General features: G+C 44.2%; 1 protein-coding gene across 2 annotated transcripts in view; it reads right to left on the bottom strand.

Annotated features, from left to right (window-relative positions):
• PDIA5 (protein disulfide isomerase family A member 5) overlaps positions 1–2,277 on the bottom strand; it is a 92,041-nt gene extending 89,764 nt beyond the window's left edge. Inside the window, exon 1 of one of the 2 annotated variants that reach the window (XM_043594331.1) lies at positions 2,072–2,277. In XM_043594331.1, coding sequence (XP_043450266.1) covers positions 2,072–2,119 — 48 coding nt within the window. In that variant the 5' untranslated portion in view covers positions 2,120–2,277. The remainder of the gene's footprint in view (positions 1–2,071) is intronic. The other variant, XM_043594332.1, reaches the window with a different exon arrangement.
• Positions 2,278–15,472: the final 13,195 nt, after the last annotated feature.

Genomic DNA, 15,472 nt, shown 5'->3' with positions numbered 1-15,472 from the left:
GCTCTCAGTAAATATTGAGCAAACGAGGAAACCCAATACACTCCTAGGACCTTGGGAGCCCTTATTGGACATACATAGAGTTTAAATTTACAGAGGCCCACCCTGGTCTCCACCAGCCACTCAGCACTGGCCCTGCACCATTGACACCTGCTGAGCCAAGCTAGGGCATGGGGAAAGGAGAAGGTCAATTTCATGCTGCAGACTCCCAGGTTCTAGTGCTCTCAGCAAACCTACCCAACCTTCCACACCTGGAGATGGAGAGCACCAGCAGACCTTAACTGCCTCACTGACTCCCCCCACCCCCACTTCGTCCAGACTGCACAACCCACTGCCTCAGGAAAGCCATGGCTGACCTCTGACCTTCCCACCAAATTAATGAGGAGGCTGCCAGCACCTCGGGTATTAGTGCTCACTGCCCTGTCTTTATTTGCTCACAGGACTGACTCCGTTGCCCAAGCCAGGGCGGCACCGGAGGTCAGGGATAATCTGTGCTTTGCTCTCCATCCAAAATCCAATCCAGCGCCAAACAACATCGTTGATAAATAAATGATTGCCGAAAGAAACTTGTTTCCAGTCAGATTCCCAAGCCCTCTATTTTTATAGAAGGGAGATGAAAAAAGAATAGAGGAAAGCAGGACCCCCTAAAACAGCCCAAATGCAAAGACCTGATAGGGGGTCCCGCTGGAGCTGGCCCCCTCTGCACAGTCCTGTGGTATCTCCTGGACCAGAGACCTGCCCAAGCCAGCTGGCTCCAGAAAACAGAATGCAAACAGATCATCCACAGGTAGACGCAGGTAAAGGGACACTGTCCCATTCCAGACTAGTTCTATCCCAGAGGGAGAACGGCCAGATCTAGGGAACAGGAAGCAGCCTTTCCCACCGACTTCCAGACCACCAAAAAATACAGGGTCACTCCTCCTTGGTGATGCCCCAAAGGCAGGATATCAAAAGATGAAATTGTTTAAAGCAACTAAATCCACACTCCAGTTTTTCTCCTCCTGTTGCCCAGCATTCTTGTCACACCCAACAGAAAAAAAAAAAAAACGAAAAATCTGGGTTGGAGAGGGTACCCACAGCAGAAAGTTTCTGGGAACTTCATTGGGAAAAAAGGAGCCAAGATCGTCCTAAAAGAAGGGAGACCGACCAGAAGTTATGGAGTGATGTGGAATGAGGCCACATTATCCCATCACACACCCACAGTAACACCGAAGCCAAACCTGGAGAGCCCTGGGCATTGTGGACAAATACATACATTTTGGCCTCTTCTAGGGATTTCCTGGAGCCACCCCCGCCCGCCTCTGCCCCTTTCAATTGTAAGCAAACTCCTCTCAGCGAGCCCACCACTCCCAGCACGCTGGCTCACCCCTACTCCACTCCTGCATGATTTTGCAGTTCACAGAACTTCCTCCATCCGACCCGCACCCGACGGCTTGGGGGGGGGGGGGGGGGGGGCTTTACCGTCCCCACTTCATGGATGAGGAGACTAAGTCGCAAGTGTCACAAACTAGAAAGTGGCTGAGGTTCGGGCCAGGGCACTTGGGTGTAGAAGCAAGAACTCCTCCGCGGACCCCACCCAGCCCTGCCTGCAGGCAGGGTTACCAGGTGGAGACCGGCACTTTCTCTGCTGCTCAGGGTGGAAACCGAGAACAAGGTGGCCCTAAAGTAAGGTTTCCAGCAGTACAGATATAAAACACCCTTTTCCCACCCCGCACTCACACAGGTGCAGGGCCCAGAGTATGGGCGCGGCGCACCCTCCAACCCGCCTGTGTCCCGCCCCAGCCGCCGGCTGCCCCCCCGACTTGCACCCCCGCAAAGTTGTGCCCGCGGCGCAAGCCCACTGCGTGGCTCCCTCGGACCCTGCGCCCTGGAGGGCTCCGCGGGGAGGGCACGGGGACTGCCCCACTGCCTCCCCGGCGGCCACCGGGTCCACGCCTGCCCGGCACGCATGCCCCCACCCCGGGGTTTGGAGGCAGCTCCCCGCACGTCCCGCGAGGGCCGGGAGCAGGGAGCGCGGACCCCCGCGTGGGGCGCACGTGCCGCCCCCTCCCGGACCCCAGCGCCACAGCCTCACCCAGACTGCCAGCAGCAGCAGCAGCCATGCCGGCCCGACCCGCGCCATCCCCGCCGCAGCTGCCTACGGCTGGCTCCGTTCTCCACTCAGGCTCCCGCGCCCGCAGCTCCGCCGGGTCCAACAGACACGGCCACTTCCCAGCCGCTCCCCGCCTCCGAGTTCCCGGTGCCACGTCTGCCAAAGCATGCGCACGAGGCTGAAAGAGGCGGCCTGGAAGAGGTGCTTGCTGGGAGTCGTAGTTTGCGGCAAGGCTGGGCTGGGGGCCTCACGGCGTGGACTTGGCCTCAGAGGCACAGAGGCGCATGGGTGGAGTGCTAAACGGCGGCGAGGTCAGCCAGTAAGGGAAGGCAGTTAATTTGCGGGGCTTACTCTGTGCCTGGAGTTTCAGATCAAGATCTCATTCAGCTTACAGAGATAAGTTTTCTTTTCCCTACTTTGAGGATGGAGAGGCAACCAGAGAATTCAAGTAATTTGACCCAGACCACGGTTTGCAAAAGGCAGAGTCCAGCACTGTTTGTGAAGGGTAGGAAAAGCCCTCATTCCCTTCCTCCCAGGCTCCCACTTACCTTTTCTTTTGTTCATTCAGAAAAACTTTATTTAGCTAATGGGAAACAGTTACAACTGACTCTTGTTTCCCGCTCAGGTCATGATCTCAAGGTTTGTGGAATAGAGCCCCACATTGAGCTCTATGCTGACAGCATAGATCCTGCTTGGGATTCTCTGTCTCCCTCTCTCTCTGCCCCTCCTGCACTCTCTCTCTCTTTCCCAAAATAAGTAAACTTAAAAAAAAAAGTTAAATATGGATTACCATACAATCTAGCAATTCCACTTCTAGCATATACCTAAAAGAGTTGAAAATAAGTACTGAAACATGTTTGTATACAAATGGTCCTAGCGCTTTTATTCACAAGAGTTGGAAACAATGCAAATGTCCACTGAGGGATTAATGGTTAACAAAGTATGGCACAAGTGAAGAAATGTGCAGAAGACACGAATAGACACTTTGCCAAAGAAGACATCCAAATGGCTAACAGATAAATGAAAAGATGCTTAACATCACTAGTCATCAGGAAAATACAAATCAAAACTACATTGAGATACCACCTCCCACTGGTCAGAGTGGCTGAAATTAACAACTCAGGAAACAACAGATGTGGGCAAGGATGTAGAGAAAGAGGAACCCTCTCACATTGTTGGTAAGAATACAAACTGGTGCAGCCACTCTGGAAAACAGTGTGGAGTTTCCTCAAAAAATTAAAAATAGAATTACCCTGTGACCCAGTAATAGCACTACTGGGGATACAGGAGTGCTGATTCGTAGGGGCACATGTACCTCAATGTTTATAGCAGCACTATCAACAATAGCCAAATTATGGAAAGAGCCCAAATGTCCATCAACTGATAAATGGATAAAGAATATGTTTTATATATATATATAGAGAGAGAGAGAGAGAGAGAGAGAGAGAGAGAGGGAGAGAGAGAGAGAGAGAGGGAGAGAGAGAATGGAATACTACTCAGCAATTAATTAAATTTGGGGGCGCCTGGGTGGCGCAGTCGGTTAAGCGTCCGACTTCAGCCAGGTCACGATCTCACGGTCCGGGAGTTCGAGCCCCGCGTCGGGCTCTGGACTGATGGCTCAGATCCTGGAGCCTGTTTCCGATTCTGTGTTTCCCTCTCTCTCTGCCCCTCCCCCGTTCATGCTCTGTCTCTCTCTGTCCCAAAAATAAATAAACGTTGAAAAAAAAATTTTAAAAAAAATTAAATTTTGCCATTTGCAAGATGGAACTGGAGGGTATTATGCAAAGTGAAATAAGTCAGTCAGAAAAAGACAGATATCACATGTTTTCACTCATATGTGGAATTTGAGAAACTCAACAGAAGACCATAGGGGAAGGGAAGGAAAAATAAGTAAAAACAGAGGGAGGCAAACCATAAGAGACTCTTAAATACAGAGAACAAACTGAGGGATGATGGGAATAGGGGGTTGGGGGGATGGGGAAATGGGAGATGGGCATTGAGGAGGGCACTTGCTGGGATGAGCACTGGGTGTTGTATGTAAGTGATGAATCATGTGGACCTACTCCCAAAGCCACGACTACACGGTATATACTGTATGTTAGCTAAGCTGACAATAAATTATTTAAATATATATATACATATATATGTATATATATATATAGTACATCCATATAATGAAATATTATTCAGCCATAGAAAGGGAAGAAGTACTGATATATGCTATAATGTGGATGAACCTAAAAAATATTATCTATTGAAATATTGTGCAAAAAAAAAGCCAGACACAAATGATTGCATTTTGTATGATTACATTTATATAGAATATCCAGAAATAGGTAAATCCATAGGAACAGAAAGCAGATTAGTGGTTGGTACTAGTGGGCAGGAGGGTTTGTGGAATGAATGCTCAGTGGGTATAGGATCTCCTTTGGGGGTGATGAAAATATTTTGGAAAGAGATAATGGTTACACAACATTGTGAATATACTAAATGCCATTGAATTGTCCATTTTAAAATAGTTGCTTTTATGGTAATGTGAATTTTACCTCAATAAAAAATGTTTAAGAAATCTTTACTGAACTCATTCATGTGCTAAAACATTCTTGCATGTAGTTATTCATTCAAACATGTTTAGGGGCGTCTGGGTGACTCAGTCAGTTGGGTCCAGCTTCAGCTCAGGTCATGATCTCACTTCATGAGTTTGAGCCCGACTTTGGGCTCTGTACTGACAGCTCAGAGCCTGGAGCCTGCTTTGGATTCTGTCTCCATCTCTCGCTGCCCCTCCCCCACTTGTGTTCTCTCTCTCTCTCTCTCTCTCTCTCTCTCTCTCTCTCTCTGTCTCTCTCTCTCAAATATAAATAAACTTTAGAATTTGTTTTAATGTTTATTGAACACCTACTACATCCTGAGGCCCGAGATATACAGTAGCGTGATGTACAAGGACGTGCACAGACTGGGTTTGGTAGGTTATAAGTGAAAGATCTTTGCTCACTGTCTGGAGGCCCGTCCAACCTATCATCATGTCCTGTCATTTCTACCTTCACAATCTATCTCTTCTGCCACCTCCTGAGTCTAAGTCACTGACATGTGTCACCTAAGCAGGGGTAAAATCTCTGGATGCATTCTCCTGCATACCCCCTATAATGCATTGGATCTTGCCTGTCACTTGCCTGAAAACCTCCAGTAGCTTCCCATTGCCCTTCAAATGAAATTCAGACTCCTTCTCAGGACCTGTAAACCTGGCATGGTCTGGTCCCAGCCCCCTAGACCTCATCTCCTGCCTTGTTCACTTGGCTCCAGTTACTCAGATTATCATTTTCCTTCTCCCACCCTTAACAGCTATTCCCACTTCAGGGCTGGTACTCTTTCTATTCCCTCTGCCTCAACACTTACCCCGGCCCTTTGTCTGATTGGCTCCATCCAATCCTTCATGGCTCTCCCTGTCTACAGGAGATTTTACCCTCTCCACTCCCAAACCCCTTATTCTCTAGCTCGGGTTCTGTTTGTTCTTTGCTGTTGGGTGCTTACCACAGTCTGCAAGTACTTACCTAGTTGGTGTGTTCCTTGTCTGTTGCTACAACTGAGATGTAAGTTTCACATCTCTCTTGTTTGCCAGCTAAGTTTAAACCTACCACAGGACCTGAGCCTCTGGTGGTTCTTGGAGTTGTTCCTGATGAAAGACTGAATGATTAAATGAAGTGATATGGTGGGGAGTTTCAGAAATTCCTGAAGCAGGCTGGGGGACAGGGCTTCCTCTGCATGCTTGCTCTGCAACGTCAAGCTCGTGACCTGTATGTGGAAAAGTGGGCCTCGCAGCTCCATGGGTCTCTAGTTCACATCTGTAAGATGAAGCAGCTGGTAAGGATGTTAGAACAACAGTACTCTCTCATACATTGCTAATGGGAGTGAACACTGGTTCAACAACTTTGGGCAACAGTACATGTACAAAATACATAGAAAGTGTTCATAATTTTTTTTAATTTCATGTTTATTTTTGAGAGAGAGAGAGAGAGACAAAGCAAAAGCGGAGGAAGGGCAGAGAGAGAGAGGGAGGCACAGAATCCAAAGCAGGCTCCAGGCTCTGAGCTGTCAGCACGGAGCCCGACGCAGAGCTGAACCACAAACCGCGAGACCATGACCTGAGCCAAAGTCTGACACTTAACTGATTGAGCCACCCAGGCGCCCGATAACAGTGTTTTCATAGTACCTGTTGTGAGCTAAATTGTGTCCCCCAAAGTTCATATGTTGAAGGTCTTAAACCCCAGTACGTTAAATATGATTATTTGGGGAGAAGGCCTTTAAAGAAGTAACTAAGGTTAAGTGAGGTCATTGGATGGACCCTTATCCAATATGACTGGTATCCTTATAAACAAGGGACATTAAGACCTATACACAGGGGGCGCTTGGGTGGCTCAGTTGGTTAAGCGCCGACTTCAGCTCGGGCCATGATCTCATAGTTCATGAGTTCAAACCTCACATTAGGCTCTGTGCTGACAGCTCAGAGCCTGGAGCCTGCTTCGGATTCTGTGTCTCCCTCTCTCTCCCTGCCCCTCCTCTGCTAGTGCTCTCTCTCTCTCTCTCTCTCTCTCTCAAAAATAAAATAAACTTCAAAAATTAAAAAAAAAAAAAGACCTACACACAGAAGGGAAGACTATGTGAAGACAGAGATAGACAGCCATCTACAAACCAAGGAGAGAAATCCTCAGGAGAAACCAACCCTGTGGAGAAAAAGGAACCCTTGTGCACTGTTGATGGGAATATAAATTGATGCAGCCACTGTGGAAAACAGTATGGAGGGTCCTCAAAAAATTAAAAATAGAACTACCACACAATCAAGTAATTCTGTTGCTGGGCATTTACCCAAAGAAAATGAAGTCACTAATTTGAGAAGATATATGTGCCCCTATGTTTAGTGCAGAATTATTTAACAATAGCCAAGGTATGGAAGCAATCTAAATGCCCATTGATAGATGAATGGATAAAGAAGATGTACACACACACACACACACACACAATATACAATGGAACATTACTCAGCCATAAAAAAAAGAATAAGATTTTGCCATTTGTGGCAACATGAATGGATCTAAAGAGTATTACCTTAAATGAAATAAGACAAAAAAAAAGACAAATACCCTGTGATTTTACTTACATGTGGAACCTAAAAAACAAAACAAACAAAAACATAAATACATAGAACATAAATATAGAGAACAAACCACCAGAGGGTTGCCAGAGGGAAGGGAAGGGAAAATAGATGAAGGGGATTCAGAGGCACAAACTTCCAGTTATAAAACAGATAAGTCATAGGAAATACAGGCAAAATAGGTGAAGGGGATTAAGATATACAAACTTCCAGCTATAAAATAAGACATGAGGATGAACAGTACAGCATAGGAAATATAGTCAATAATATTGTGATAACTTTGTATGGTGACAGATGGTAATTACACTTCTCATGGTGAGCATTGTGTCATGTTTAGAATTATAGAATCACTGGAAACTAATATAACATTGTATGTCAACTATACTTCAATAAAAAAATAAATAGGGGTGCCTGGGTGGTTCAGTCGGCTGAGTGTCCAGAGTCTTCATTTCAGCACAGGTAATGATCCCAGGGTCATGGGACTGAGCCCCACGTCGGGCTCCACACTGAGCATGGAACCTGCTTAGGATTCTCTCTCTCTTCCCCTCTGCCCCTCTTCCCTGCTCCTGCTCTCTCTATTATATAGAGAGAGCTTTCTCTCTAATAAATACACACACACACATACACACACACGGGGGTGCCTGGGTGGGTCAGTCGATTGAGCATCCAATTCTTGATTTTGGCTCAGGTCATGGGATTGAGCCCTGCATCAGGCTCCAGGCTGAGCATGGAACCTGCTTACAGGTCTCTCTTTCTCTCTCTCTCTCTCTCTCGCTCTCTCTCTCTCCCTCTCTCTCTCTCTCTCTCTCTCTCCCTTTCCCTCTGCTTCTCTCCCTCACTCACACTCTCTCTCTCTTAAAAAATAAATAAATAAATAAATAAATAAATAAATAAATAAATATTCTTCTCTCACTCAAAAAAAAGAAGCCAGCCCAGCTTCTTGACCTTGGACTTCTAGCCTCCAGAATTGTGAGAATGCAAATTTCTGTTGTTTAAGCAATCCTGTCTGTGATGCTTTGTTATGGCAACTCTAACAAACTAATATGGGAGCCCAAACAGGAAACAATCCAAATGTCCTTGAAAAATAGATGAATAAATGATAGCATATTCTGCAATAAAAAAGAACGAGCTATGGATATACAACATGGATGAATCGCAAAACCATGATTTTGAGTGAAAGTAGCCAGACAAAAAGGACATACTGTATGCTTCCATTTATCAGAAGTTCAAGAAGAGGCAAGTGTGATCTATTGCGATAATAGAAAAATAGGACTTACCAATGGGGGGGGGGAGGAGGAGAGGTCAACTGCGAAAACTCATAAGCAAACTTTCTGGGTGCTATAAATGTTCTGTATCTTGATTATAGTTACAATAATAGTAAATAATAGTTACACAATAGTCTACATATGTAAAAACTAACTTATTAATTGAGCTTATTATTGGAGCTATATTCTAAGATTTGTACACTTTATGTAAATCATGCTCAATTTTCTAAAAGTCAAAAAAAAAAAGAAGGGTAGGGTAAATCTGCTAATCTCTATTATCCCTTATAACTCTTACATCTCAAGAGTCCAAGGCTGTCTAAAAGCTCCTGGGTTGGGAGGAGGGCTGAACTCTGCAGCAGTGTAACTGCCAAAAGGGAAAGAGTCTGGGAGAGGAAGGAAGGAAGGAAGGAAGGAAGTCATGAGCCTGTGAGCCAGAGAAGCAGAGGACAAGGGACTGAAAGGGAAAAATAAAAATTGCCAAGAAAACAGGCCATTTAATTCTGCAATTGAAACTAACTAAAATGAGATTTATGGCCCTTCTGGGAATGTTTAACAATTCTAAGCTCCACTCTCTTTGAAATATTAGGAGACCAGCACAGGGCAAGTGCTGTCCCTCCTCCATTACAGCCCTCAACGGGAACCATCCATTTTCCAGCAGCAGCCCCGCAGGGCCAGGCCAGAGAAACTTCTTGTCCTGTGGTTTATTGTGAATTGTGACACTACCTTATATTTGTGTAGCCAGTTCCTCTCCATCATCTCGACTGGGATGAGAGCTAGCACAATGACACTCAAGCGAGGATGTGAATTGGCCAGAACAAAATAGGAGGAATGTTGGGCCAAAAAAGCCAGACACAAACAGTATATTCTGTATAATGTCAGTTATACAAGGTACAAAAAGGGCAGGGAAGTGTGTGGGGAATCTCTGGAAGGGGTCTCTTGGGTTGGGTTCTGTTACTCTGTCTGAGTACAGGGCACCTAGGTATGCTGACTCTGTGAAAATTCATCACACACATTCATGGATTATGCTGTACATATGTTATATTTCATTAAGTCTACGATTTAAAAAGAGGAGGAATGAGATGGAGGGAAAGAAAAGTCAGCTCTGAAAAGGGAAGGTGAAAATCAGGGGAGAGAATCCAAAGAAGAGATAGCTTGGAAGTCATTCAGCGATCCATACACCTGGAGAAACAGCTAGTCCCACCAAAGAGAGATTGAACATGAAAACTCCTAGTGCCCAGGGCACCCTGTGCTGTTTACGAGCCTTTGCCTCTGCTCATCATGTCTGCTGATGTGTCACTCCACCCATACTCCCCTGCTCGGCTGGTACCCACCCACGTTGGGCAGCCCCTCCTCTGAAGACCCTCAACAGTCTCCCACCAACCCCCCTGCCCCAACCAAGTCTGGGCCTAAATGTCCCTTCTCTGTGCTCTCACAATTTCCCATGTGAAATGTGGTTCTTAAGAGCATGGACTATGACAAATTCATAGACAAAAAAAAAAGTAGAACAGTAGTTTCCAGGAGCTGAAGGGAGAGGGGAATGAGGAGTTTTTGTTTAATGGGTACAGAATTTCAGTCAGATGATGAAAAAGTTCTGGAGAGAGATAGTGAGGATGTTTGCCCTGCAGTGTGAATGTGCTTAATATGGCTGAACGGAATACTTAAAAATGGTTAAAAATAGAGGATAGTCTTTTCAACAAATGGTATTGGGAAAACTGGATATCCATATGCAAAAGGATGAAGTTGGAGCCTCACTTACACCATGTACAAAAATTAACTCAAAATGGATCAGAGACCTAAATGAAAAAACAAACTATAAAACACTTAGAAGAAAACATATGGAGAAAACTTCATGACATCGGATTTGGCAATGATTTCTTAAATACGAAACCAAAAGCACAAGCAACAAAAGTAAAAATAGATAAATTGGACTACATCAAAATTTAAAACTTTAATTTTACATCAAAGGACACAATTAAAAGAGTAAAAAGGCAAGCTACAGAATGGGAGAAAATATTCACAAATCATATATTTGATAAAAGGCATTAAAGAAAAACCAAAACAGAGGCCACAGTCTGAATATACCCCTAGACCCAACAGTCAGAGTCACATAACCAAAACTTAACACTGGTCTGATTTTCTCGTTATACTGACTCCACCCTTAAGACTTAAGCTTTCTTCAGATCAGTACGATCTTATAGCTTCCCGGCCAATCAGCTACAAACAAGGACGCTTTTTTTTAATACAATTTTATTTTATTTTATTTTTTTAATTTTTTTTTTTTATTTTTGGGACAGAGAGAGACAGAACATGAACAGGCGAGGGGCAGAGAGAGAGGGAGACACAGAAACGGAAACAGGCTCCAGGCTCTGAGCCATCAGCCCAGAGCCCGACACGGGGCTCGAACTCACGGACCGCGAGATCGTGACCTGGCTGAAGTCGGACGCTTAACCGACTGCGCCACCCAGGCGCCCCATATACAATTTTATTTTTGAGTAATCTCTATACCCAACTTGGGAGCTCGAGCCCACAATTCCAAGGTCAAGAGTCACATGCTCTCCCAACTGAGCCAGCCAGGCAACCACAAAGAAGCCAGTTTATGCAATGAAAAGAAATGTAAGATTCTAGTAATCAGTCACAATAGAAAATAAGGTGTTCCCTCATTCATGCTTTATAAACTGAGCTGTAACTGCTGAAAGCAAGCTTCCAACCACTTTGGGTTTGAAGTCTCCCTGTTTTTAAGCAGTTTTTTCTTGCTCAATAAAACATTCATACCAAGTAAAGCTTTCTGAATGTTTCTTTTGAGAGGAGTAAATATCCAGAATATTTAAAGAACTTCTACAACTCAGTAACAACAACAACAAAAAAACTAACTCAAAAATAAGCAAAGAGGGGCGTTTGGGTGGCTCAGTCAGTTGGGCAGCCAACTTTGGCTCAAATCATGGTGTCATGGTTTGAACCTCACTCTGGCTCTGTGCTGACAGCTCAGAGTCCGGAACCTGCTTCAGATTCTATGTCTCCCTCTCTCTCCACCCTCTCCCGTTCCTGCTGTGTGTGTCGCTCTTTCAAAAATAAATAAACATTAAAAAAAAATTTCTTTAAATAAGCCAAGAACTTGAATAGACAGTTCTCCAAAAAGATATACAAATGGCCAAAAAGCACATGAAAACACGCTCAGCATTACTAATCATTAGAGAAATGCAAATTGAAATTACAGTGAGTTACCTCCTCCCACCCATTAGAATGGCTACTATTAAAAAAACAACAACAGGGGTTCCTGGGTGGCTCAGTCAGTTAAGCGTCTGACTTCAACTCAGGTCAAGATCTCACGGTCTGTGAGTTCGAGTCCCGAGTCAGGCTCTGTGCTGACAGCTCGGAGCCTGGAGCCTGCTTCGGATTCTGTGTCTCCCTCTCTCTCTGCCCCTCCCTAGCTCACGCTCACTCTCCCTCTGTGTCAAAAATAAATAAAGTTTAAAAAAATAAATAAATAAAAAATGAAAAAATAAAAAAACAACAACAGTAAATAATAAGTGTTGGCAAGGATGTGGAGAATTTGGAATCCTACTGTTGGTGGAAATGTAAAATGTTGCAGCAGCTATATAATAGTACGGTGATTCCTCAAAAATTAAAACTAGAATTACCATATGATCCAGCAATTCCACTTCTGGGTATACCCGCAAAAGAATTGAAAGTAGGGTCTCAAAGAGATATTTGTCCACTCCTGTTCATAGCAGCACAATAACCAGGTGGAAGCAATCCAGGTGTCCATCAACAGATGAGTGGATAAATAAAATGTGGTCTATAGAGTTGATCTTTGAATAACACGGGTTTGAACTCACATGTGCATTTTCTACTGTACAGTAATATCAATGTGTTTTCTCTTCCCTATGATTTTCTTAATAACATTTTCTTTTCTCTAGCTTACTTTGTTGTAAGAACACAACGTACAGTACATATACAAAAACACGTGTTAATTGACTATGTTATCAGTAAGGCTTCCAGTCAACAATAGTAGTAATAATATGTACACTTTTGACTGTGCAGAAGTGCCCTGAACTCCTGTGTTGTTCAAGACTCAAGTGTACATACAATGGAGTATGACTCAACCTTAAAAAAGGAAGGAAATTATACGTGCAACAACATGGATGAAGCGTGAGGACATTACGCTAAGTGAAATAAACCAGTGAGCCCATTTATACGAGGTACCCAGAGTAGTCAAATTTTTAGAAACAGAAAGTAGAGTGGTAATTTTCAGGGGTTGGGGGAAGAGGGCGAATTGGGCGGTTGTTCAGTAGGTACAGAGTTTCAGTTTTACAAGGTGAAAAGTTTTCTGGAGATAGGTTGCACAACAATGTAAGCATACTTGTCACCATGGAAAGTACACTTAAAAATGGTGAAGATGGTAAATTTTATATTATTTATATTTTACTCTGATTTTTTAAAAATCAAAAGTATAAAAAACTGAAATGTGAAAATTTCAAAATAAGTAAAAGAAAAAGACTCTTCAGTTTTTTTTAAAATGGGTGGTTAAATGGTAAATTCTATGTTGTGTGTATTTTACCCCAATTTAAAAATATATATGAACTGTGACCTTAGAAAGGCATGGGTTTGCATCCTGTCTTTGCCATTTACTAGCTGTGTGACCTTAGAGAAGTCACGTGATTTCAGATCCCCATTCTGTAAAATGGGGATAATAGTACTTTCCTCAGAGGGCTATACTGAGGATTAAGTGAGATTATATATACAAAATATCTAGCTAGCATTTCTACTGTATGAATATTTATCTCTTATTTGATAGCCTTCTTTACAGTGTATTATATTTCCTGGAGTGTCCAGTTTCTCAACCGCCCTGACACCCATACCCCAACACACGCATGCGCTTTGATGTGATCTCTTGAGGACAAAGACTACATCTGATCTACCTTGTTTACCTCAGTCCCCCGTGGTCAGGCCAGTGTCTGGCACATAGTAGGAGCTCATTAAATGTTTGAAGTGAAGTTTAGCAGGAGTGTTTGACAACACAGGAAAGGAAAGTTTCTCAACATTAATTTGGACAAACAGAACAGGTTAGTCAAGTAATTTTAAGACCAAAAAAGAATCCTCACAGGTCTGGGTTGAAGTATGTCCTCCTAAAACAGGGGTATCTAGGGGATGGCTTCAGGATCTCTGTTGGCCCCTTGTTTCCATGACAGGCCTGGAAAAAGTGTGGTTATTCATTGATAATAACTAGTAACTCATTATTGGACATTGACTGTACATTCATCATAGACTCATTTGCAGGGTCTCTCCCTCTGACATTCCATTAAGAAAATATCACATTAAAAAACCCGGTTCTCAGGCTGGTAAGAGCACTTTTCTGCTTGTCCTCTCAAAGATTGATCTCTCTCTCCTGACTGCGTCACCCCTCCTTTCCACCCACGGGTCCTGGCTACAGCTTGTGGGCTGCTTAAACCCGCGGCCTCTCAAGCTGATGAGCCGGCCTTGTTGGAACAGTCATCCTTCCCTTGTGGCCATCTCCCGCCCTGTGCTTTTAGGCCTTTTTAGAAGCCTGGACCTTGGGTGAGACCACAGCACCCTGACATTGTGCATCCTGATTCCTTTGTCCTGGTCAGAAGATGTCCTAGAGGGTTGTGTCCCTGACCTCTCTCTTTCTCATTTTCTACTTTCCTCTTATAACTTAGCTCTCTAACTGGCTTCACTACAGGGCCTCAGGCTCTAGCTCACTAAAAAAAAAAAAAAAAAAAATCTTTGGCTTGTTAAAACTAAAATCCAGAATTGACCTTAGATGATACCATTTTCTTCCTTAGCAATGGTCTTCACATTACTGAAGACTTCAAGTTTACATTTAAAGCCCAGTGTCAAAAGCCAGGATGCCCTCATATCCTCCCTTGTGGGATCACCCTTCTGTTAATAGTTACATTTACATGACTCAAAACCTCATCCCACATATGGTGGGAAACCCAAGACATTTCCCAACAAGTAGATCTGAGGTTTTGGGGACGATCAGGTGGGATTCTGAGAAGTCTCAGGGATGAGAACTCAAATCCAGTTTCCAGGGAAGCATTTGAATCTCTTTGGCATTTTGGTTTCTCCCCACCCTGTTCCTGCACAAAGAGGATGCAGCCTCTTTTTCCCTTGACTCTCTGAGGCTAGCATAAACACAAAGATGCAGCAGGTTTATTGAAGGCTTTACTGACTATGGAGGAGGGTTGCATTATGCAGCTAAGCGAGAACACCACAAACAGCAAATGACCTAAATGGAATAAATAATAAAAGCCTGTGTCATTCTGTCCCAAGGAACTCCTCACTGGCTGGGGATTTCCCCCCCTTCCCCCCTTCCCCCCCCCCCCCCCCCCCCCCCCCCCCCCATCGCTATGTTGCTACCTCACATCTCTCTGGAGCTGTGGTTTAATCAAAATATATTTGGTCTCTGTTCCTGGTTCCTGGCACGGAGCTTCTGAAACTCTTGGATTTCCCAAGGGGTGACAGGACTGTCTTTTGTTATTCATAAAGAGCTTCTTTTGACAACACTTGGATTTATGGTAAAGAGTGACTCAGGATGGGGCCCCTAGGTAGCTTCTGGCTGGGACCTGTCACCAAAAAGACCCAACACCTGATTAGAAGGTGGGAACTTACAACCACCACCCTAACCTCCAAGGAGTAGGGAGCTGGAGATTGAGATATAATAAAGTCTCTAACAATAGCATTTGGAGAGCTTCTGGGTTGGTGAACCCATTGATGTTCTGGGAAGGTAGTGCACCTGGACAGGGAATGGAAGCTCTGAGTGCCTTACCCCCATATACCTTGCTCAGTTGGCCGTTTCTGAGTGATACCTCTTATAATAAGACCATAAACCTAAGTAAAGTGTTCTCCTGTGTTCTGTGTGTCATTCTAGCAAGTTATCAAACCCAAGAGGAATTGTGGGAACCCCAAATTTGAAGTGAGCTGGGCAGAAGCATGGATCATCTGGGGATT

Source organism: Prionailurus bengalensis, chromosome C2 (assembly GCF_016509475.1).
Source record: "Prionailurus bengalensis isolate Pbe53 chromosome C2, Fcat_Pben_1.1_paternal_pri, whole genome shotgun sequence".
Lineage (NCBI taxonomy): Eukaryota > Metazoa > Chordata > Mammalia > Carnivora > Felidae > Prionailurus > Prionailurus bengalensis.
This window is presented reverse-complemented; position numbering and strand designations above follow the sequence as displayed.